General features: G+C 60.1%; 2 protein-coding genes across 2 annotated transcripts; one reads left to right on the top strand and one right to left on the bottom strand.

Moving 5' to 3' along the window:
• Positions 1-3,654: 3,654 nt before the first annotated feature.
• On the top strand, positions 3,655-23,393 carry SNED1 (sushi, nidogen and EGF like domains 1). The gene is given in 33 exon segments (XM_048955066.1): positions 3,655-4,053; positions 6,492-6,779; positions 7,549-7,689; positions 8,528-8,690; positions 9,668-9,793; positions 9,875-9,988; positions 11,355-11,468; positions 11,634-11,747; positions 11,830-11,946; positions 12,063-12,188; positions 12,426-12,530; positions 12,962-13,075; positions 13,175-13,291; positions 13,380-13,496; positions 13,570-13,686; positions 13,818-13,931; positions 14,006-14,179; positions 14,291-14,404; positions 15,318-15,431; positions 15,904-16,017; positions 16,109-16,222; positions 16,963-17,259; positions 18,343-18,526; positions 18,604-18,716; positions 18,832-19,110; positions 19,345-19,489; positions 19,679-19,761; positions 20,202-20,288; positions 20,395-20,511; positions 20,837-20,924; positions 21,356-21,436; positions 21,644-21,681; positions 21,811-23,393. Coding segments are annotated over 32 exon segments (4,527 nt in total). The 3' UTR covers position 21,681; positions 21,811-23,393.
• On the bottom strand, positions 22,209-24,407 carry MTERF4 (mitochondrial transcription termination factor 4). Its single transcript, XM_048955255.1, has 4 exons — positions 24,031-24,407; positions 23,770-23,954; positions 23,420-23,699; positions 22,209-22,273 (listed from the first exon to the last, which is right to left on the bottom strand). The coding sequence occupies exons 1-4, from the start codon at positions 24,368-24,370 to the stop codon at positions 22,209-22,211; spliced, it is 870 nt and encodes a 289-aa protein (XP_048811212.1). The 5' UTR covers positions 24,371-24,407.
• Positions 24,408-24,426: the final 19 nt, after the last annotated feature.

The raw sequence follows: 24,426 nt of genomic DNA, 5'->3' as shown, positions 1-24,426 counted from the left end.
TTATTTAATGATGGATCATCCCTTTCTCTGGTCACTGACCTCCTGGGCTCATTTCTGCTGAGCTCGGCGGAAAACGCCAGGCTCGTTGTGGATCCCATCTGCGGGTGGGGGAAGGGAGGGGGGAGCTCACCCTCGGCCTTCCCAAAAACACAGCCCCGGGGAGCGGGCCGGGGCCGCCGGGGGTGGCTCTGAACAGCATCAGCGCTTTTCCATGCCCTCGGGATCAGGGGATGGATGCAGGGCTGGGGCCGTCCCACGCCCATCCAGCTCCCCTTCGTCCCTTCCTGGGCCGTGTCCTGTTGCTCCCAACATGGTTCTTGTAAAAATGCGTAAATATTTACACAAGAATAATTTAAAAAACATGCTCTGTCAAGTAATCAAAGCACCAGCACATCCAAAGGGCTTTCAGTCCTATGGGGAACTCCGCTCTCGCTCCGTGCCGCCACGATGCGATGCTGGAGGTGGTTGAGGGCTGCGGGATGCTGGTGCTGGGCGAGTGCATCTCTGCATCACTGCGTGGAAAAGTGTCACCATGTAGGTTTGAGGGACAAGTGTCTTCCTTGGCCATGTCTTTGGTGGGCACATCGGGGGTGCATCAGTGGTTGGACTTGACGATCTTAGGGCTCTTTTCCAGCCTCATGGTTTGTCATGGTGGGGATGGATCGGCACCTGGACGAGATGGTCTTAGTGGTCTTTGCCAACCTCTGTGTTTTGATGGTTCTACAAGTTGTCAGGATGCTGCTGGTTTGGGAACTGCAGTGGAGAGGCTTGCCTGCACAAAGAAAAGCCACATTCTGCTGGTTGCCCCCCTCCCAGTGCCTCCTCCAGGAGCTTTGACTGCTTTGGCTCAGGTCCCACCTTCAGCCCTGGGTCACCAGCACGGCTTGGTTGATGACATTTAGCCCTTGCCCGGCTCCCACCTTCTCTTTGGAGGTGCCCAGAGCCTGAGCCCCACCATCCTTCTCTCTGCAATGACTCCATGTCTGGGGCAGGGGAATGGAGCATGCCCAGGAGCAGCACCACGAGCAAATCCTGCACCTACCAGAGCCTCCAGTACCTCCAGCTGCAGGGTTTGTTTCCTTCCCTGTAGGACCCCAGGGATGGAAACAAAGCCCAAGCCAGGCCCAGAGTTGCTCCATGTGCTGTGGGGCTTACAGGGAGACCCAGGGAGCTGTTAAAGATGCAGAGCCTGCTGAGCCCCGATGCGTTTGGGTGGAGGGGCCAGCGGGTCAGCACGAAAGCGCTCGTATTAAATTCAAGCACATGGTTTGGATTTTGCTCTCCCCCTCTGCTACAGCTAATTAGGCCAAGTCCAGAGAATGTCCCTGCTGATCCCCAACACATGTGTGACACCGGTGGTCCCTGTGAGCACTGTCCCCAGGCAGGGGGGGCCTCCAGGTGGCTCTGGGACGCGTGTGTGTGCACACGTGTGTGCGTGTGCATGGGAAGGAGGGGGGGGGGGCGAGGGAAAGATTATGTTTTAATGAAGTTTTGAACTCATTATCTGGCCCGCATTCAAAGAATGCAAGAACGCTAATCATGCACATGAATGCGTGTGGTGGGAAGCGGCTGGAGGGGGGCCAAGAATACCGAGGTTCCTGCAACACAGATCCCGTGCTCCCGAGTGCCGTTCTGCCCAGCCGGGCACAACAGAGCCACCGTGCCGCCATTGGGCCCTGGGGCACCCCGTCACCGTGGGTGGCTGAGCACTGGTGGTTGGTGGCCACTTGGTAGCATGAAGGATGGCAGCGAGCAGAAGGAAATGGCTCTCAGAGGTGTGTGGTGGACCCGCTCTGCTCTGTGCATGGGAACATGGCTCTGTCTGACCCTGAGCAGAAGGTGACCCCAGGACCTGCTCCTGTTCCCAGCCTAGTGTGCTGCCCCATTGAGCTCCATGGCTCTCAGCAAACCTGGGATGGATGTGGAGGCTCTTGGGCACGTGTTGGGGGCTGACAAAGGAGAGGAGTACTCTGAATGCATTGCCACAGCCACTGCAGGCAAGAGAAAGAGGCATTTTGGAAAGGCAGCACCAAGAGTGCAGGCAGATGCTGCGGGAAAGGGCTCTTTTCCCTGCTCTCCTCCCCAGCACTGAGCCCGGTTTCACACTGGGCCCAGCTTCTGACCCAAAGGAAATCGCTCAGGGCTGTGGCCAACAGCTGTTTTCCTGCCTCGGTTCCTGCTTTCAATTTAGTGTCCCAAATTCCGACAGCACGACGAGGCCATCGCCGCATCCCAAAATCCATTCATGCTCCAGGATGGGAACCCCTGTCCCCACGAGATGTGCCATGCAGGGATGCTCTGGTGGACACGTGGGGTGCTCTGGCTGAAGGGGACGGCATCATTGGGGTGCAGGGAGCTTCGGGGTCCCAGGGGCAGCTCTGTCTATGATGCTGGAGCCTGCATGGGGAGCGGGGACACGGCACAACCCTGATGGTAGATGTGACCCAGGTGCAGGCAGGAGCAGGGCCAGCACATGGGTGTGGGGCAGCAGAGGGGCCCGGGGCTGCAGGGTACCCCAGCATCGCTGCGTCCTGTGGGATGGGGAGAGGAGCACAGCCTTAATGCCTTCCAGAAGATCAGCTGCGAGTGGCCAGGGAGGGTAATTCGTATCAAACTCATAAACCCTTTATTAGTGTCTCAGGGGGGAAATCCGGATGTGGCCGTTTATTTATTTTGGATTTCGCCTTTTTTTTTTTTTCCCCCTCTCTTTTCCTTTTAACGTTGTCTTCCAGGAGATTTTTAAAGGGACAGGGCTGCCTCGCTGCTCTCACTGAGCTCCGTGTGCTCAGTGCCTGTGTAGGGCTGCCTTTGGGGCCAGCGGCCACGGACAAACACTGGGGGGGGAGCACTGTGCCGGGGGTACCCCTCAGTGTGCCCTGAGCCCGCAATTGGCAGAGGGGGCAGCTTCCCATGGTGTACATCAATGCCCACAGCCCTGGGTCCTGCATTCTGGGGACCCCTCACACTGCAGTGGCAGCACCCACGCGGTGCCCGTGCTGCGGCGGAGCCCCGCTGTTACTCACTGCAGCACTTCAGCCCTTACATAATTTGTTCCTTGGCTGGTGCTCAGCACACAGCACGGCCTCACTGCAGCGTTCACACAGCGGGGCATAGAGCAGAACCCCCCGAGTCCCAACACCCCCCCTACTGCTTCTCGTGTCCCCAGGGCCACCTGCTGACCATTGCATCCCCAGTGGCACCCCAGTGGGACAGCCCACTCCCCGCAGCGTTTCCCATCTGGATAAGCGATGTGCTGCTGATAAACGCTTTGCTTCGGGGTTTGTTTGTTTTGCTTTTTTTTTTTTTTTTTTTTTTTAAATTATCACCATTTTTCTTTCCGAGGAGACAAAGAGGCCCTTGAGCCGAAAAGCGTAACTTAAAACATCGCATTCCTGAAAAGAATTTCCTGATAATATTTTTAGCACCTGAAAAAAAAAAAAAATAAAGAAGGGAAAAAAGCAAATAACGGCGTTTGTTCCGTCCCCTCCCCTCCCCTCCCCGCGCTCTCTCGGGCCCCGTTCGGGGGAGCAGCGGCCGCCAACCGGGGCAGCGCGAACACCCCGCGCGTGGGGACCCCACGGCCACGCCTCCTTCATTTGCATAGACACGCCCACGACGCGATCGGCGTTCCCATTGGTCAGCTGCGCCCGGGCTATGCAAATGCGCCCCCAGCGGGGCGCTGCGAGCGAGTCGCTCCGCGGGTAGAGCAGAGCGGCGCGGCCGGCGGCGGAGCTCCGAGCTGCGGGCACGGCTCCGTTCCGTTCCGCTCCGCCCCGCGCGCCGCCATGTCGCGGCTGCCGGTGCCGGCGTGAGGGAGACGCGGGCCGGAGTGCGACGGGCGCTGCCATGCGGGGCCTGGCGGGCTGGCTGGCGCTGGCGACGCTGCTGGGCGAGTGGCTGCGGGCGGGCGGCGTGGTGCCGCTGGCGGACTTCTACCCGTTCGGGCCGGCGCAGGGCGACGCCGCCACGCTGAAGCAGGACGACGGCGGCTCCGAGCTGCGGCCCCTCTCCGTGCGCTTCCCCTTCTTCGGAGCGGGGCACACCGGGCTCTACGTGAGTGCCGGGCCGCGGGGGGCCCGCCGAGGGGGAGCGGGGCAGGCGGGGCTGTGCCGCGGTCCGGGGCTGCCGGCTACCTTCTCTCCCTCCCAGCCTCTTCTTTTGCCTTTTTGCCTTTCTTCTTAATTAACGCTCAGCTCACGTCGCTCCCAGCGGTGGACGAGTGGTTGCGTGATCCCTACTGAATCCAGAGCATCGGAGCGATGCTGAGGGCAAACCGCAGGGTCCTCAGCCCAAAGCACATCGCTTAGGGGAAAGGGGACCGAGCGGAGGAGGCTGCTGTGCCGGGCGGTGCCGGTGGGGTCGGGCAGCACTGCTGGAGCAGATGTTGTGAGGTCCCGGCCGTGATGTGGGACGTGCCTGCTGCTCTCCATGTGCGAGTCATTAATTGAGCTGACAGGACGCGCTGGCATCTGCTGAGCATTCTAAAATTGCGTTTCCTCCGAGAGTTGTACAACCTTCTGCTTTCCACGCCGTTCCCACCCGGGGATGCTGGTGTGCGGCAGTGTCCCATGCAGTGGCCTTCAGCTCTCAGCAGCGTGCGATCTTGCTCTGGGATGGGCTCCCATCGGGGCAAAGCATCACCGGGCAGCACCCAGCAGTGGAAGCGTGTCCATGTCCCCATCCGTCTCACCATGCTGGCCAGTCTCCAGAAAGCTTTCGTTTCTGCTGACATTAAAAGCACCACGATCACGCTGGTCCCTCAGGGAGGTGCAGGCAGATAGCCTGACCGCGGTCGCACTTTGGTGCCAAGCCTTGAAGCCAAGGCCTTGGGAAGGAGCAATCGCTGTACTTGGGCTGACCGAGCAGTGTGATGGGGTGAACCGTTGACTGCTGATGCTTCCTCTGAAAGTGTCACCAAAGCAGTAAGAGGTGGTCCGACGGCCTCTGAGGGAGCTGGGATTTGGGAACGCTCTGCACAGAGAGCAGAGGACTGGCACAGCAAGAAGGAGGGTTGTGCAGGCTGCTGGGCTTGGCCAGGTGTTACCCAACACACAGGAAGGGATGGGCACAGCACAGGGGCTTGCTGCGACCTGTCCCATACTTCCCCCTCGGGCGCCCAGCCTGCAGTATGTCTGTGCTCTGGGCAGCCTGACAGCTGACAGCCTGATCCTGCTTGGGTCCCTGCTGGGGACAGCCCAGTTTGGAGCAGCTGGCATGCAAGGTGTCCTGTGGACAGTGGGGCTGGAGAAACCCTGCTGTATTGGGTTGGAGGAAGGGGGAAAATGGATTTTCTGTGTGGATTTTCTAGTGCCTAGTAAGCATCGCAGTCATGCTCCCTGTGCTTTTGGAAAATTGATGTCTCAGTGGTCTCGTCCCCTTTTTCTGATTTGGTCCAAGTTGACTGACAATTCAGAGCAGACTGATGGGCACACCGAGATTTGTGCCAGTTCCTGCCGGGATGCTCTGATTCACTGTCTCAGCTGGGGGCACGCGTTGCTTGGACCTCGCTTGTTCAACCTCGTGTGTCTTTGGCACAGGGACTTCTCTGGGATGAAAACGCCGGCCCTGTGGCAGCTGTGGGAGATGCACCGTCCTCGGGGCCAAGTGGCTTTGGTGTCTGCCTTGAGGGGGGTGGCCCTGTAGGGGTGGCTGTCACCTCACGTCCCCAGGAAGCCTCACAAGCTGTGTCCAAAGCACAAGGCCCGAAGTGCAGGGCTTGACCCTGGGGGTCCCTCTGGGCCTGCCCCTTCCTCCGTAAAACAAACAAAAAAAACCCTTTCTTGGCACTAACTCTCTCCCATCTTGCTTTAATAAGGGGAAGAATGTTCCTCTGCGGACACTGTGAGGTTACGGAGGGTTTTCTGAAAGGGAATGGCGTTCCCCTCAGTCACAGCAGGGCCTGCCCTGTGCTGCTGCTTGCGGCTCTTGGGACCGTACAAATGGCCGCAGCCAATGCGAGGGGCTGCTGGAGGCTGTGAGGCTCTGCAGGGTGAAGCAGCCCCTCCGGTATTGTCACACGTGCGTGCCCACACCTCCCTGGCCTCTTGTTAACAGAATTAATCAGCACTGCGAGCATTGAGCCCACGAGTTTGGGCACCCGATATGCCGGTATCTGGTAGGCCTCGGTGCTGGGTGCTGCTCGTTAGCCAGGCTGGACCGCTGCTTTGGGTGCCCCCAGCCCAGGCCAGTGCTCTTCCAGGCATTCCTGCCGGGCCTGGCCAGGCTCTGGCAGGAGAACAGGGCCGGGTTTGTTCGGTGGAGGTCGGGGGGTGAGGCCACTTTCCCGGCCGGGCCGCCCGTGCTTCAAAGGGCAGGAAGGGGAAACGCTCAAATATTTGTGGAAGGAGGCTGCGGGGGGAACAGGCGAAGCAAAAAGAGCCTTTAAAATAAGAATTCGGCGTGGCTGGGGCTGAGAGGGCAGCGGGGACGGCCCCATCGGCGCACCTCAGGGCTGGCACCATTCTTGCCTCTTGTCCCCCCTTTGCCTGCAGGTGAACAACAACGGGATCATCTCCTTCCTGAAGGAGGTCTCCCAGTTCACGCCGGTGGCCTTCCCGATCTCCAAGGACCGACGTGTGGTGGCGGCTTTCTGGGCGGACGTGGACAACCGGCGGGCAGGTGATGTGTATTACCGGGAGAGCCAGGACCGGGCCATCCTGGAGCGGGCGACCAAAGACATCGCGCAGTACTTCCCCGAGTTCCCCGACTTCTCTGCCCAGTGGGTGTTCATCGCTACGTGGTACCGAGTCACTTTCTTCGGGGGAAGCTCGTTTTCTCCGGTGAGCGGTGGGAGCACCCATGGGGGTGGGCAGAGCTTGGCATCCTCTGATGGGGGAGGGAGCAGTTAGCTTAGGGTGGGTTTTTTAAGAGTAACACTGAAGGAAGCAGAGCTTGGGTGTCTTCAGCAAGTTCACCTGACTGTGCTGAGGAGCCTGGGCTTGTGCCTGGAACCCTGAGCCCCAGGGCTGGTGGAAGACTTGGCTCTAAGGCTTTATTCCTCTTTGCTGTGAGCCTGACCGCCATCCTGCAGCTTTCTTCTAAGCTTCAGGGATCCAAAGGCAAGCTTTCATACCAGAATAATTTTGATTTCCCATTCAGGAGTGCGATATTCACTGCACTTGGAGAACCTGGGGAACCTCCTGTTTCCCTTTAGAGCCCCAGCAGCTGCGTGCTGGCCGTGCTTATTGCTCCCTGGGCTGGCTGCTCCACCATGCTGTAGGGCTGTGCCACTTGCTGCCCTCCCCTGCAGCATTGCTGGGAATAGGAGTTTGTGTCTGAAAGAGTCTCTGTGAGGCACTGGGGTTCCTTAGTCCTGGTGTGACACAGACTGAGGCCATTTGGCACAAAAGTGCCTCCCTACATGGCGAGCTGAACTCTGGTGCTGCTCCTGCATGGCCATCTGTCCTGGGAGAGGAGTCAGTGCTGAAGGAAGCACCCCTCTGCTGCATGCTGCCTGCAGCTTTACTGCCTGACAGTGTTACAGTCTGTCCTTTTTTGACCCGCTCGCTGACTGTGCTCACTCACTGCCTTCTCTCCTCCATCCTGTAGGTAAACACTTTCCAAATAGTCCTCATCACGGACGGCAAGCTCTCCTTCACCATCTTCAACTATGAGTCCATCACCTGGACCACGGGTATGCACGCCAGCAGTGGGGGGGACTTTGCTGGGCTTGGCGGCATCGCAGCGCAGGTAAGCAGCGGACACGGCCTCACCCCAGGTAGTGCCCGAGCCCACTGCACTCGGTGCTCTTTGCATTCCCTAGAGCAACTCTGGCAGCGTGGTGTGGCTCATGGATTTTTGGTGGTGGCTCCCTCCCTCCCCCTGCTTTTTTAAAGTTCTTAAATATCCGTGTGTGCTCTCTTTCCCGAAGCTGAGACCATATAGGGGACTTTGTTATAACGAAACCACGGTTCTTTACCTTGGCTACTGCCTCTTAGTTCCTTTTCCTTCCTAACCTCAGACTTTAAGAGCAGCCCGTCAGCTGCCGCAGCCAGCACAGCTTTTGCTTGTATTTTTATTTCATCCTTGTGTGCGTTGTTGTGTTTAAGAGGGGAAAAAAAAACGCAACCCAGTCCCCGTTCGGATGTGTGAATTTACCACCAGTTGATCTGTCCTTGGCTCCCTGCCTGCCCGCCTGCAGGAAATCGCAGGTGTAGAGGAAAGAGACACGTTTTGAATCCCCGAATTCAGGAGCAGGGATGGGTTTTATGGATGTAAACAGAGCAGTTGCTGCACACCTTGGCCAGTGAGCAGTCCTCTGGGAGCTCCTGCGAGGAGGAGTGGAATCTCAGGGGAAGAAATGTCCCTCTCACCCCATGTCTCTGGGCTGTGGGTTCTGTGAGCCTGTGCTCCTGGACACCGGGAAAAGCAGTCATCCCAGGGAGTGATCCATCACTGCAGGGATGCAGAAGGAACCCGGGCGGTGGCAACGATGCGCGGTCCAGCAGAGCAACCCCTCGTGCCGCGACCCCTCAGGTGCTGTTTTGCAGTATTGATGGCTCTTTACTTTCTGCCCTTGTCCTCCCAGGCAGGTTTTAACGCCGGTGATGGAAAGCGCTACTTCAACATCCCCGGATCCCGCACTGACGACATCGCTGACGTGGAGATGACGACAAATGTGGGTATCCCCGGGCGCTGGGTGTTCAGAATCGATGATGCCCAGGTGCAAGTGGGGGGCTGCAGCAATACAAGTAAGAGGACAGCAGTTAGGTTTATTTAACTCCCAACCCAACCCCAAACTGTTCTCCAGCCCTATCTTTCCCTGCCTCGATCCCCACCCTCACTTCCCCCCCCTGAGGGGAGAGAGCAGTGACCCACGGGTGGAGCAGACAGCTCGAGGGGCTTGGGGAGGGCTCGGGGTGGGGGCAGCAATGGGGACACCATCCTTGGAGGCTCCAGCCCACTGTGTGGCTGTGGGAAGTGTGGCTCCTGGGCTCTGTGCCTGGGAATCCCCAGTGTGGTTGGGATCTGCCCACTCGTGCTGGGTTGGAAAAAACTAGTGGGGAGGAAAGCTCCTGAGACCAATACAGGCTGTGGGGTACGGGGGAGGAGGTGAGGGGGAGTGTGAGGGGCTCTGTGGCCCCGGTACCACTGTGGGGCTGGGCTGTCACCCTTAGGGCAGCTCATCTGTCCTTTGGGGCCTCAAGGCAGCTGCTGCCCGAGGATGCCAGCAGTACACAGGGGCTGTGCCCAGCCGTCCCAGTGCATCCTCGGCAGAGCCACTGGCCTCCTGTTCCTTGTCCCCTCCCCACCCTGGCTGTGTTTTCTTACCCGCTAATCTACGCGTGTTTCATATGACCTGTGGGTTTGCTTTGGACAGGTTCTCCCATCCCTCTTCCCCTCTGCCCCAGGCCATAGGCAAGGGCTGGCTGGATAACACCCGCTGGTTGTCCCTGCCTTGTAGGGCCCTGGCCCTGCCTCCCTGCTCCTGCAGCAAGAATAAAACCTTCACCCTGCCCGAGAGCAGCGAGCCCATCTGTGGGGCACACAGCCCCCAAATGCGGGCTCCCCAAGCTCCCTGGAGAGCCGGGTGACCATGTCCAGCCCAATGCACGGACAGCGGGGCTGGATGGACGCTGGGACGGACCCCGGCGGTTGCGTGGCCGGAGTGCAGTGTGTCAGCCCAGCCGGAGCGGGCTGTGAGCGGAGGGCGTGCGTGTCTCCGCAGCCTCCGTGTGCCTGACACTGCGGCCCTGCCTGAATGGGGGGAAGTGCATCGAGGACTGCATTACTGGGAACCCCTCCTACACCTGCTCCTGCCTCGCGGGCTTCACGGGGAAAAGGTGCCATGTCGGTGAGCAGCCTTCCTGTGCCTCCGGCCTCGCTGCTGCCTCCTTGCCTGCCCTGAGCCCCTGCTCTTCCCGTGGTCTTTCAGACGTGGATGAGTGTCTGTCTCACCCGTGCCAGAACGGAGCCACCTGCATCAACAGTGTCAACAGCTTCAGCTGCCAGTGCCCGCCAGGCTTCAGAGGTGCCAGCTGTGAGATCGGTGAGTGTCGCGCTGAGATGTGGCCGTTGGAGTGGGCTCTGCTGCTTGTAGAGTGATTGGCACTCATCATGCCTGCTGGACATCCCAGCTCTGTTCTGAGATGTCTTGGCTCCTCCCTGCAGGCAGCTGGAGCAGAGCATTGTATCTAGCTGCCCTGTGTGAGAAGGGGATGCATGTGCTTGGGTATGTCCCCTTTGTGATGGGGTGTCTGGGGACGGAGAAGCATCGGGGGCTGTGCCAGCAGGCTCAGCAGAGCCAGCATGCAGGTGTCAAAGCTGCTGTGAGGCATCCTGTGAGCCCTGCCCAAAGTGCTCAGAGAACCACTGATATCCCCAGGTAGGGATGGGGGCACAGCGGGGCTGCAGGGTTCTCAGACACCCCATGTGCCCCTGCACCATGCCTACGGGATGTGCAGAGTTCACGTGGGCAGGCTGGGAAGATCTCAGTGGTTTTCTGAGAGCGTAGAGGAGCCGATGACAGCCAGCTACTCTCCTGCAGCCTCCCCCGCTGTGTTTAGTTGGAAGCCACTGTTAGACTTTGAGCAGTGCTGGGGAAGGGTCTGCTTGCCCTGTGGTCGCCCACTGGAGCCACAGCGGCTCCAGGGAGTCAGGCTTTGTGCAGCAACTCTCGATGCGCCCCGGGAACAAGCGGCTTCCAGCGGGAGCCCTGCTGGGCGCCGAGCGCCGTGGTCTTGGATCGCAACTTGCTGAAAGCAAAGGAAACTTTGCTCTGGCAGCGAGTGCTTCCTCTGCTGGCAGCCTGCTCCCAGGAGTGCTTGTCCCGGCATGGCTGCGAGCAGCGCGCCCGCTGCTTTCCATGTGCTGGAAAGCGCTGGTGCTTGGTGCCTGAGAAGGGGTCTGGGGAGGGCCCTGCTCCACGTGGGGCTTTTACAAGTGGCACTCAGCTCCCGAGCCCTTGAGAGCACCTGGGAGCTCTCCTAGGCTTCCCGAGCCCCGGCTCGCCTCCGGATGAGTCACTGCTAATGCAGGCAGCAACATCCGCCGGGGCGAGAAAGGCATCTGCTCACAACACCTCTCCTCTGGGCGTGGGGACAGCAGCGAGGGCCGATGGCCAAGGGGCTCAGCACTGGAGCCAGGTTTCCACGGAGCAGAGTGGCGGGGCAGCCTCTACTGGCGATGCCGGCTCGCCCCGCGCTGGCGTTGTCTCCGAGTGAGCCTTGTGCTGGTAGGGAGGGAGAGCGGGGAGTTTCCTTCTGGGGGAGGGATCCGGCACCCAGAAAGCAAAGCTGGATAGAAACCGTCTGAGCTGTCCTTGCCCAGTATTGCCTTGGCAGCGGCAGAGGACACGGTGTGCTGGTCCTGCGTGTGGGTTGATCCACCCCCTTCTCTTTGCTGTCCTGCTGCAGAAGAGTCGCCGTGTGAGACCAAGGTGTGCCAGAACGGCGGGACGTGCCAGGTGGCAAATGGGACAGCGGTGTGCACCTGCCAGCCAGGGTACGCAGGAGGAGATTGCGAGACAGGTGGGCACTGATCAGCAGCAGGAGCCCGCCTGGTAGGGATGGAGTTGTGTCCCACTTCGGCAAGCTGCATTCTTACCCCTTCATCCCCACCCAACCTTATTTCTTGATCCCCGAGGCTGTAAGTCCACGGTGTGTCCAACCAGCCCTCCCTGCCCTGTGTTGCAGAGGTGAACGAGTGCGAGTCCAGCCCCTGCCTGAATGGAGGGCACTGTGTTGACCTGGTTGATAACTACACGTGTGTGTGCCTGGAGCCCTTCGTGGGACAGCGCTGTGAGACAGGTGCCTGGTGCCCGCATGCCCGGGGCAGCCAGCGGCCGTTCCCGCTGCCCTCCTCTTGGGCTCATGGCGTCCTCCTCTCCAGACCCCTCCTCCTGCGAGGACCGGAGCTGCAGGAACCGGCAGACATGCAACTACATCCGCCCGGGACGCTACATCTGCACGTGCTCCCCGGGCTATTATGGCAACAACTGCCAATACGGTGAGCGGCGGGTGCAGGGATGTCACTGACGTCCTCACAGAGGCAGGGGGCTGTGCGGAAAGGGCACATCGGTGTCCCTCCCCACAACATATCCAGCAGCGTCCCTGTCCCTGCAGGTGGCCCCCGTGTGCCCAGTGCCTGCCTCTCCAACCCCTGCCAGAATGGGGGCAGCTGCCTGGAGTTGGAGCAGGGCTATGCCTGTGACTGCCCGGAGGGCTATGCCGGGCAGGACTGCCATGACAGTGAGTACCCGGAGTCCCCGTTGGGATGCCACCTTGCTGGGGAGGCCCTACAGGAGTGCGTGTGCAATCCCAGGGAGAAGCTGCCCTTGCAGAGTTTGTTCAGGTCTCCAGGACTGAGCTGTGGTCCTTGTCGCCCAAGCAACTGTGCCCTGGGGCTTCTGGCTGTGGGTCCTGAGCTGCCCCATTGAGGCTGTCCTGGCACCGCAATACAAGGGGAACTCCTTCCATCTCTTGCAGAGCTGACTGAGGGCTGTGAGTGTCGTAATGGGGGCAGCTGCCTGGAGGGGAATGTCACCATCTGCCAGTGCCTGCCGGGATATTTTGGCCTCCTCTGTGAATTCGGTAGGTGAAGGCTTCTTAAGTGCTGCTGAAATTTTTTTGTGTTTGCTCCCTCTTCTGGACACCTAACACCAGCCTGGCTCCGATGCGAAGGATCCACCCTGTGTCCAAACCTAGCACAGCAGCCTAGTGTTTAATCTGAGCCACCTACACAAGCTAAGGCCTGGAGATATGTTCCTCGTGGTGAGGAGATGCCATTCTTGCTGTGCTTTGTGCCATGTCTTTCCCAGGCCCTGGACATGGCCTGGAGATGGAAGCCCTAGCTGGGCATGTTGTAGCTCCTTCCCGCATCCCAAATTAACCTTAACATCCTCATGGTCTTCAAAGAGGAGCATGGGGGGGGCTATGGTCCCTCCCATCTCATTAAGCTCTGTAAAGCTCTGGGGTCTGTTCCTAGCTGGAAGCTGACAGAGGCTCTTGCTGTGTTTTTGCAGAAGTGACCACCACTCCGTGCAATGTGAACACTCAATGTCCAGACGGTGGCTACTGCATGGAGTACGGCGGGAGCTACCTGTGTGTGTGCCACACCGACTACGGCACCAACCACAGTGAGTGTCCTTGGCTGGAACGTGGGGATGGTGCACGGAGGGATGTGGAACGTGTGGGTTCAGGATCTGTAGCTCTGAGGTTTTAATTTGGCTTTGCAGCGGTGCCGTCCCCCTGTGACTCTGAGCCCTGCCTGAATGGGGGCTCCTGCGAGACTCAGGATGACTCCTACACCTGCGAGTGTCCCTCAGGCTTCCTGGGCAAGCACTGTGAGAGAGGTACGTGCCACAATGGGAGCAGGATCTGGCCCCTGGGGCAGGGACCTTGCTGGAGAGCCGGTGGGCATCTCCTGTTCCCCTCTTACAGCCCGGCCGCGGCTCTGCAGCACGGCGCCGTGCCGCAATGGGGGCACATGCAAGGAGGCCGACGGCGAGTACCACTGTGCCTGCCCCTACCGCTTCACCGGCCGCCACTGCGAGATAGGTATGGCCACAGCACGGCGAGGGGAGGTGGGCGGTGTGCATCCTGCTCCAGACTCAACTTATGCTGCCCGCAGGTAAACCGGACCCCTGTGCCTCGGGGCCCTGCCAGAATGGGGGCACCTGCTTCCACTACATCGGCAAGTACAAGTGTGACTGCGCCCCGGGCTATGCTGGACGGCACTGCGAGATCGGTACGTGTGGGTGCTGCTGGATGTCACCTCCTTCCCTGCCATCCAAACCACTCCGGGGATACGGCTGGGGGGGAAGTGGCAGCTGCTCTGCGCCCTGCTGGTTCCACACCGCTGCCTTCTGCTCTTCCCAGTGCCATCTCCCTGCTTCCTGAGCCCGTGTGAGAATGGTGCAACCTGCGAGGACCTCGGCGGGGACTTTGTGTGCACGTGCCCCATGGGCTACACGGGGAAGCGCTGCGGGACAGGTGAGGGCCCTGCACTGCCACAGCCCAGCCTCAGGCGCCCGAGCCACGCTCGCTCACTCCCAGTCTCTCCGCAGAGATTGACTGCGGCATGCCCAGCGCTGTGAAGCACGCCCAGGCCTCCTTCAACTCCACCACGGTGGGCTCGCTGGCCAAATACCACTGTGAGCTGGGCTACGTCCTCAGCCAGCACAACAGCCCCCGCGTCTGCCGCTCGCAGGGCGTCTGGAGCGACCCCCCTGAATGTGACGGTAGGCAGTGTGAGGAATTGGCTGAGCTGTGGTCCTGGCTTGGGGCTGGGTCGCTGCTGCCCATGTCCACGAGACCCTTTCCTTATCTTCCCCCTGCCCAAACTCTTGCAGAGATTGATGAATGCTGGTCTCAGCCCTGCCTGAATGGTGGCCAATGCAAAGACCGCATCGCCGAGTTCCTGTGTGTGTGTGAGCCAGGATACACGGGCCTCCACTGTGAGTTGGGTAAGAGAATGCACAGAGCTCACGTGGGGAGCAGAGGAGGGAGTCTCCACAGGTGGCTGTTTGTGTAGGTGGCCGTCTGTACAGCTGGAGTCATGTAGCTGGAAGTGGGGCTGCCTGTGTGCCCTGGCTTCCATCTCCGGCCCACTTGTGGCTCAGGGGAGCACCCAGCCCACCTGGGAAAGGTGCACGTGCTGCTTGTCTATCCATGCCAATGGGTGCTGCATGGACATCTCTGGCATTGATGGGGCTGTGATTCCCAGGGGGTTGGGTCTGAATCCCCTGAATGCCTTTTGTGTGCCTCCAACAACCCCTGCTCATCACAGCAGCATTTGCTGGAGAATGGTCCCAGCATGATCTTCATGTTCCGAACATGTTTAATGAAGGCCCAGATTGCAGGATCTGGGTGAGAAATGTCCCTCACAGCTGCAGAGTTACTGGCCAAGACAGATTATGATGAAATAGCAGCTTAAGATTTAACTGTTCTGGGGGCAGAGTGGGCTGTCCCTCCCACAGCACTTGCTTTTCTACATGCATGTGTTCATCATGGCACAGGGCCTCTGTTGCATGCTGTTTGGTAGGTGCTGGTGGGAGGGATGTCAGGTGGCACAGGCTGGTGGCACGCTGCACGGGTAGGTGATGGGATTAGCTGGGTCAGATGCAGTGCCTTCAGGAGGGGATTGAAGGAAGGGATGTACTATGCACACTTATGTGTGACTTGTGATGTCTCAGCACAGCTCCATAACACCAGTTTTCCTCATCCATGTTGCCCCGCTGTCCAGCTCCACATGGGGTTGTCCTTTCCTGGGGGAGTTTAGGGCAGTGAATGATACAGGGAGGAGAAACGGTGTCTCTCCAGGCTTTTTGTCCTGCTTGCCAGCCCTGGCTCTGCTCTGAGCACGTCTCCTCTCTGCAGAAGTTGATGAGTGCCAGTCAGAGCCCTGTAAGAATGGTGGCACCTGCCGGGACCTCTTGGGCTCCTTTGCCTGTTCCTGTCCCGAGGGCTTCGTGGGGACCCTGTGTGAAGAAGGTAGGGACGCTGCTGAGCAGGGACTGTCACTTGGGCTCAGGGACATGGTCAGCACCTGTGCCTAGGCAGGTGCTGGGTGTCTGTCACAGGGTTGGCACTCAGTCTCGGCCACTGTTGAGGGTACAGACTTAACCTTGCCCTGGAGAGGACACTGCTATCCATGATGCTCACTGCATCTCATGTCTGCCAGCAGCAGAGCTGACCCTTCTCCTGTGGGGAGGGAACAGCCCCAGCAGAGGGCTCGGGCAGAACAGGGTGTCTGTCAGCTGCCCATCTGCTTGGCAAGGCAATGGTGTGCCAGGGCATTGAGGCTACTGTGGCATTGAGCTGGGGATTCTGAAGGTGGGCTCTGGCTGGCAGCCCTAGGCTACACCTTTGTGTTGCTGCTGTGGTCACACATGGGGCCGGCTGCCAGCACATCAGCTCGCTGCCTGCTGTAGGTGCTTCACTGCCAGCCTGCTCTCTCCTGCAGAAGTGGACGCCTGTGAGTCAGACCCTTGTCAGAATGGAGGAGAGTGTGAAGGTGATGGAGGTTCCTACCTGTGCGTGTGCCCGGAGGGTTTCTTTGGTTACCACTGTGAGACAGGTAAGGTGTGCAGGAGGGCAGTGCTACAGCCCTGCACGGCTGCTGCTGCTGGGGCATCAAATGCCATTAATGTCTCTCTCCAATTCTGCAGCCAGCGACCCGTGCTTTTCCAGCCCATGTGGGAGCCGAGGCTACTGCCTGCCCAGCAATGGCACCCACAGCTGCACCTGCAAAGTGAGCTACACAGGCAAGAGCTGCGAAAAAGGTAAAGGCCCTGAGCAGCAGCACCAGGACGTGGCGAGGGGCTAGACAGCAGTGTGCCTGCCCTGTTACCCACCAACAAGGGGCTCGGCCATCGGGGACCAGCAGCTTCTCTCCCCCTGGTGGGGTTTGGATCTCACCTCTGCCAGGGGAGCCCCGGCTCTGTAGATGCTGAGGGCAGATGCCAGCAGGGCTTGATCATACCAGGTGCTGGGTGGCTGCTAGAGGTGATAGCAACAACACAAGAGTGAGGCACATGGGGATGCCGGGCACAAGTTCCTCCAGGCTCCAGCAGTGCAGCAGGGGTTGCGTTTGCCTTGGATGCCTTTGGGAGATGAGGCAAAGATAATGGAATAAAGCCTCCAGCTTCACAGCTGGAGAGTCCTCGAGGCCCCTCATCTGGTTTAAGCGATCCCAGTGGGGCGTTAATCTGAAGGAAGGTTGTTCGCTCTGTTCCCATGTGCTTCAGTAGCTGGAAGCAAATGCTGTGTTCGTAGCTCTGCCACACAGGCTGTCTGCTCGCCCTGGCTCTGCTCAGGCCCATTGGGGTGGCTGAGCAGCCCCGGCTCCTCCAGCACACGCTCAGCACCTGGCACGACCAGCCAGCGGCAGCCAAAGGGCTTCTGCAAGCTGCAACTCGAGAGCGAGAGGACCCTGTCCTCCATCTGCATTTCATTGCTGGGGTCTGTTCTCTAAAGATTCATGGCATTACCTCTCCCCTTTGCTTTTGCCCACACCCTGAAGAATTGCTGCCACCAACCTCATTAAAGGTGGAAAGGGTGGAGGACACTGGTGTGTTGATTTCTTGGCACCCTCCTGAGGACGCAGCCGCCAGGCAACTCATTGACGGCTACGCCGTGACGTACGTATCCTTCGACGGCTCTTACCGCAGGACAGATTTTGTGGACCGAAGTCGTTCTGCCCACCAATTGCGGGCACTAGCCTCCGGCAGAGCCTACAATATTTCTGTCTTTTCAGTCAAACGCAACGTGAACAACAAGAATGATATCAGCAGGCCTGTCATGCTCACCACGCGCACTAGTGAGTAGCGTCCTCAAGGGAATTAGGTTGTGAGTACAGGCTCCCCGGTGCCTGGGGCGCTGCTCCCAGCCCTGTGCCCTCCCCGGGGCCACCTCCGGCTTCCCGTCCTGGAGGTCTGCTCCAGCCTGAACCTGCTGGCCATGGCGTGGCTGAAAAAGGCGGTGCCCAAGCCCTGAAGTACTGGGTTGAAAGTGCTCGGAGTAGATGGTTTTTTTCTCCTCTTTTCTGTGGCCAGTGAGAATAGGGTATGAAAAGAGTAACCAAGGCCCCCGGGGCAGGTATGGGTTGTCTGTGCCTGCAGCATCGTGCTGCGCTTGCTGTCGGGGTCTGGGCCTGGCTGCAGTCAGTCTGGTGAAGCCTCAGTGCAGGCTGGGTGAGGCTGGAGTGTCCAGCAGAAAATGACCACTGTGGTGCTTTCTGAGCCCCAGCACGCCTCAGCAGGCACAGGAGACATCTGTTCTGTGGGTGGGGGCAGTGTTGTCGGACAAGCAGATACTGCTGCATCCTCCGTAATACGTAATCCCTGTGATGACTGGAGTATGAATTGAAAGCAAACTGAGGATGAAAGAGATTGGACCTGGAAAAACTTCCCTGTAGTGAGAGAGGAGGCCCGGGGGCTGGATCCCCTTGCTGGTGAGCTACACTGAGCCCAGCGCTGCCTACATGGCACCAGCCCAGAGGTGCCTGAGCTGGGAATGAGCAGCAGGGGCCTGAGGGTGTGGGGCAGCTGGGCAGCCTCTGCTGCTAGGTTAGCCTTGGGTCTAGTGTGCTGGTGTGCACATGACTGGGTGAAGGCCAGAGGCTGGGCAGGCAGCGCCAGGTCTGGGGTTGACTACGAGCTGGACCCATGGGCTGAGGAGCAACCAGCACGGAGACCAGGCTGGGTGCCTCCGGCTGCCCAACAGTGGGAATGCAGGGCAGTGGCACCAAGCTGTCCTGGTGCCGTGGATGTGCCTTGGCTCTAGGAAGGCTGATCCAAATGGCAGGCTGGGGCATGGGAGATAAGGGATGTGGGAAGGATGCAGCCCACCGCAGCCAGCTGCTGACCGCAGCCCTCCCCGCTTCTCTGCTCGCTCCGGCCAGGACCGCGTCCGGTGGAAGGCTTTGAGATCACGAACGTGACGGCCAGCACCATCACGGTGCAGTGGGCTCTCCACCGGCTCAAACACTCCACCGTCAGTAGGGTGCGTGTCTCCATCCGCCAGCCTGGGGACCTGGAAGACCGCACGGTGGAGCTGAACAGCAGCGTGGCCAAGTACACCTTCCTGTGAGTGTGGCAGGCGGGCGGTGGGACCGGCTGTGCTTATGAGCCGCCGCGCTCATGTCCCCTGCCCACCTCTGCAGGGACCTGCAGCCAGGAGAGCGGTACATCGTCCATGTCACGACGCTGAGTGGCATGGGGACGGAAGATCACCCCTCGGAGAGTCTGGCCACAGCCCCCTTCCACGTGTGGACGAGTGAGTGGGGCCGCATGGTGCAGTCTGGCAGGGCCTTTGCCGGGCCGAGGGCGAGCTCCCGAGAAGCTCGAGGTTGGACTCTGGCACTGATCCTTTTCTCTCCCTCCTTTTCCAGGGCCTCTCCCCCCTCGCAACCTCACAGCCTCCCGCGTCACCCCCACCTCTGTGTCCATGACGTGGGAGCAGCCGCCCACCGGTGCCGTGGAGGGGTACATCATCAACGTCACCACCGCGCAGAGCGTCAAGAGCCGCTACGTGCCCAACGGGAAGCTCGTGTCCTACACCGTGCGGGACCTGCTGCCCGCGCAGCGCTACCGCCTGTCTGTGACAGCTGTGCAGAACACAGAGCAGGGCCAAGTGCACAGCGAGCCCATCCACCTCTACGTCACCACCTGTGAGTGCCCGTCTCTGCCCCTGACTGCCTGGGTATGGGATGGGTGCCCCACCGCTGGGAGCCAGCAAGGGGTAGGCGCAGAATTGCGGCTCAGTGATCCGTGGTTGGGGAAAGGAGCAGCATGTGGCTCAGGTGGCACCGTGTTTCCTTAGCTCTTAATGGCACCTTGGGGACCTGTCACTGCACTGACTCGTTGCCTGCCTCTCTCTAAGCCTGACTCTTTGTGGTCTGCAGTGCAGAAGGACGGGGCTCCAGAGAGGCGCTGGAGCCAGGCCGGCCATCCCCGTGTGCTGCGCAACAGGCTGCCCCCAGCCTTCCTGCCTGAGCTCCGCTTGCTCGCAGACCACGACACAGCTGAGGAGCCTTCACCAGCCCCCAGGTAGGCACTGGCAGGCTGAGCACAGCCCCTTCCCCCAGCTCTAGCCAAGCTGCCTGCCCCAGCCTCTCTCCATGAGCTGCCTGCAGCACTTGCACTGTGCCATGTACCACCTGCAAGCGCTTCACTCAGGCTGCCTCCAGCCTTGAGTAGCCTGCCCTGCCCCACACCCTCACGGCTGTGCTCCCCCAGGTTCACTGAGCTGGTGGATGGCAGAAGGAGGATCAGTGCCAGGTTCGGCACTTTGCCAAGCAAATCCATCACCGTGAAGACACGTAAGTGCTTTGCTGCCTTTCTGGCCACCTTCTGTCACCGTGTGCCATCTCCTGGATGGAGTGACAGTGAGGCAGGCTTGGGGGAGCCATAGGGGAGGGCAGAGCCACCTGCCCACCTCTCCCTGGCCATACAAACATCTGCTTCACCTAAGGAGTGGGGTGGCCTCTGGCAAGTTGGGAAGCCCAGAGATGGCTTTTGGGTGATGGGAGGAGATGTGAGATGTAGCATGGGCTGGCCTAGACTGCCAGAAGTGAATGCGGCCTCTGGCTTGCTATACCCCAGGTGCCAAAAGGGAAGGGCTAAGGTGCTGCTCTAGGCATGGCTAGCCCACAACCCATGCTAGGCTGGGTCCCCCCTGCCTGCTGCTGCTGCTACTGCAGAGGGGCTGCTTTTGGGTCTGGCTCAGGCTGGAAGTCACACTGACCCTCTCGTTGCCCAGAGCCAGAGGCTCCCGTGAGGCTGGAGAACACCGAGGAGCCCAGCCGGAGCAGTCTGGCACTGCAGATGCGAGAGGCATGGAGCAAAAGTGAGTCTGGGGCGGGCATGGCTGGCAGGGAGCTGGCCCTATGGACCCTATGGATGTACACAGCTTTGCCAGGGTCCCGGAGCCTGATGGCAATGGTTTTTTCCAGGTATCAGGCAGAACTGCTCCACAAACCCGTGCAAGAATGGAGGCACCTGTGTAAGCGAGAGTGAATCCTACCATTGTGACTGCAGCCCGGGCTTCAAGGGCAGGCACTGTGAGCTAGGTGAGTGCTGTCCTGCTCCAGGGTGCATGACAAGGCTGGCAGCTGTTCCAGCAGTGGGGTCCCACAGGGCACAGGTCACTGAGCAGCCCCCATCCATACCCAGCCCCCAGGTTCTGGTTGAGCCTCCAGCAGCCAGGATCCTGCTGTGCCCTGCAGTACCACTAAGCTGGAGCTCTCTTTTTGTGGGTCGGCTCCGAGTGACAGAGCCTGGAGCTCCAGGACTGCATTGGGGGATCCTTGGGGGGCCTCGATGGCCTCCAGGGCACAGGCAGGCAGGGCCAGAGGTGGGCTTGCTGATAGCTCCCCTCTCCTGTTCCCCAAGCAGCCTGCAAGAAGGTGCCACACTCGTGCACACGGCTGTACTCGGAAACCAAGTCATTCCCCGTGTGGGAAGGAGGCATCTGCCACTACCTGTGAGTACTGCCCGCGGGTTGTGCTGCCCCTTCCCCTGGTGCTGAGAGCCAAGGCTGTCACTGCAGCACGGCTCCAGGGAAGGGAGTGTGAGCACAGGGCTGTCCCGTGCCGTGGCCTTTCTGGGTTCCTGGCACCGCTGGCAAAGCCTCCAGATCAGGGCAGGGTGTGACATGGTGCATCCCCTGCCTGCCAGCCCAGCTCAGGGCCACCTCTGCCCCTGGTAGAGGGCCAGCACCCATGCTGGGGCATGGGGGCCTCTGTTGTGCCCCCAGCCTGCTTGTGGCACGGTGCAGCAGCCCAGCTCCTTGCCCAGGCATGCAAGACTCAGCCACATTCTTATCAATGAAATAGGGGAGACCTCCCTTCAGCAGTTAAAAACACAGCTCCGTCCTTGTTACTCCACACAGCTCCCCTCTCTCTGTGTGTGCAGGTACAAGAGAATATACAAGGTACACCAGGATGTATGCTACAAGGAGAGCTGTGAGAGCACCGGTTCCAAGAAAACCAGCAGGTACAGCCACCAGAAATGTTGCCCTCCCTCTGCTTGGGGGCCAGAATGCGGGCTGTGGGGTGTTGGGACCGAGGTGGGCAGGGAGAGGTGCAGGGCAGCACACGAGGCATGTGCTCCTCTACCTCAAGGCTGCAATGTTAGTGCCTCGTGGGAGCAACAGGTGAGGTGCCGTAGGACTGATGGGTCTTTTCCTTCCTTCTCTTCCAGAAAACGAAGCAACAGTCACACACTGAAGAAGCCATAGTGTAAGTGTCTGCTCCAGGCACAGGCAGAAGCCCTGAAGGGGGCAGATCCCAGGCCAGGGCTGGCACAAGCTGCTGGGCTTTGGGGGGGGCCTTTGCGCGCCAGCTCATTGTGCTCCTGCTCCTCTGCAGGGTTCAAAGCAGTAGGAACTTCATCCTTCCACGTCTAAGGGCTTCTGAAACACCAGGAAGATCAGATCTGCTCACTGGGTTGAATGCAGCAGGGCCACCTTCCTGCCTGGCCTCAGCCACTCCCTCTCCTCCAGCCCATTAGGGACACGCAGCCAGACTGACACTGAGCAGCACTGCCTTTCCTCTGCCGAACCAGCAGTGCCTTTGCCCTGCCTTGCCTTGCCCCGGCTGCCTGCCCCAGGGGTCCCTTGGGCCCCCCAGTCCCGGGCTTCTGGCTCTGCTCTGCCACCAACAGGCTGAGCCCACCAGCAGCTGCACCAACCTGTTTTCGTAATCCAAGGTTATAGGAAGTTTCCTATAAGCCCCAAATAAAACAATTGAATGCGGACCCAAAAGCCTTAGCTATCACCTGAAGCCTGGCCCGCACGGCCTGGTGGGAGGAGGTCTTCTTTACATCCATTCCCTACATTAGAAAAGGAGGTGAGAGCAGGTGCTGGAGGCACAGCCCTGTGCTGGAGTGGAGCAGTTCAGGCAGCTTCCACTGCCTCCTCATTTGTTTTTTTTTCTTTGCTTTGTAAACAATCTGTGGTTTTAACCAACTTTCCAGCTCAGAAAGTGATAGAGCACCTAGAAGTTACTAGAAAGTGCTCTGCAGGGTAAGTTTATCAGCAGGGGTGTGATGCTACGCTCAGTGTGGCACAGCACGGCGTGCCATCCCCCTGCACAGCTCCCCCCACCCCATGTCACCCTGCAGGGCTGCTGCCATCACCGTGCTGTTTGTGGGTACCCTGGTGACTGTAGCAGAGCCAGCAAGGAAAAAAAAATTAGCTTAGAAACGTTCCTAGTTGTTGTGAGTTTGTACGATGATGCTAGTTAAACATAGATTTGTGTATTAACGTACACAGTGTATATTATAAATTAATACGTACCAGAGATATATCGTAGTTATGGCATAGAGTGTTACTGCTCTGGCAGCCCTGGTGCTGCAGCCAGGGGGGGCAGCCCTGCAGCACCTCGTCCTCCTGAGTGCTGAGTAAGAGCAGGGCCGGGCCACGCTCCCCTGCAGCACTGGAGATGCCTCTTCTGCCACGGGGAGAATGAGGCTTGCAGATAGAGCCCTTGTTTTTCTCTAAGGCTGCCTGCTCTGGCTTTGTGGACGTGTGTGCTTTGGGATGGGTGAAAAAGCAACCCCTAGGGTGAGAACAGGGCCAAGGGAGAGCCAGAGCAGGGTGGGCTGTGCCCCAGAGCAGGGCCTGGCCCCTCTGCTCCCCTGGGCTGGGACTGAACTGCCTGGACCTGCCCTGCAGCGCTAAGAAGACAGCAGCCTCCAGCACAGCATGTAACACAGCCGAAAGATTTTAACCTAGTCTTGAAAATAAATTAGTTATTTGGGTTTGATTTTTTTTTTTTAATAAATAAATAAAAACACTTTATAGAAATGGTATATTCTGTGGAGCAGCTGGTCACTGGGGGGGGGGGGTGGACAGGGGGCAGCTCGGGAGGGCTTGGCACTGTCCTTATCGGTGCCAGTCCCTATCGTCTCCCTCTGCGTGCAGTGCAGCGCTACCCTCCTCTTCCTCTTCCTCCTCCTTTTCTTCTTCTTCCTCATCCTCCTCCTCCTCCTCCTCCTCCCGGGCCAGCAGCCTCTTGAACACCTCGTACTCCTCGGCCGAGGCTCGGGCTACGCCGGCCACGAAGTCGCCCTCGCTCGGCCGCAGCACGTCCCGCAGCGCGGGGTTGTTGCTCTGGGTCTGGCCTTTGTGCGGGGTGCGGTAAATCCCGCGGCGCTCCAGGAAGATGTGGCGGTTCCTCAGCTCGGCGAAGGGCGTGCAGAACAGCCGGGCCTTCACCATCTCCTTCTGCCGGACGCCCATCCTGAAGTACGCGTACTGCGCGTGGAGACACGCGGAGCTCAGAGCCTGCCGGGCCGCGCCCGCAGCCCCGCATCGCGCCCCGCACCTGGAAGTGATGCTGCACGCGGTCCGGCTCCTCCAGCAGCACCTCGGGGCAGCTCCGCAGCAGCTCGGCCAGCTGCTCGGCCGTGAACAGACACCGCTCCCGCAGCAGCCGCACCACCGCCTCCATCCTCCTCCGGGGCAGCGTCCACACCTCAGGGCAGCGGCCCGCCGCGCTCTGCAGCCGCGCTGAGCGGGGGTACGGGGTGAGCCGCCCGCCGCCCGGCCCGGCCGCCCCTCCGCCTCCTCCCATCCCCGGCCGCACCTCCTTCCAGCCCCAGCCGCCGCAGGTACTCGGCGCGCTCCTTCAGCCGCGCGGTCGCCATCCGCAGCAGCCCCGGGTTCCGCTCCAGCAGCCCCAGCGCGGCCTCCTCGCTCAGCCCCAGCAGCAGCAGCTGCGCCGCCGCCTCCGCCCGTCTCTGCGGCTCGAGCCCCGGTTGCAGCAGGCGGAGCCGCTGGGCCTGCGCCCGGTCGAAGCCCAGGGCCAGCAGCTCCGCCGTCTCGCCCTCCTCCGGGCCCGCCTGATACCTGCAGCGCGGGCCCGGCGCGGGGAGGAGGGCGCGGGGCGCGGAAGGCCGCAGCGCGCTCAGCAGCCGGGCCGCCATGCCTCGGGGCGGAGCCCCGCACCGCGCAGCCGCCGCATTGCCGCTGTCCCGCCCGC

The sequence above is a fragment of the Lagopus muta genome, chromosome 9 (assembly GCF_023343835.1).
Source record: "Lagopus muta isolate bLagMut1 chromosome 9, bLagMut1 primary, whole genome shotgun sequence".
NCBI classification, from domain to species: Eukaryota; Metazoa; Chordata; class Aves; order Galliformes; family Phasianidae; genus Lagopus; species Lagopus muta.
Note: the sequence above shows the minus strand (reverse complement) of the source record. Positions and strands in the feature narration are given on the sequence as shown.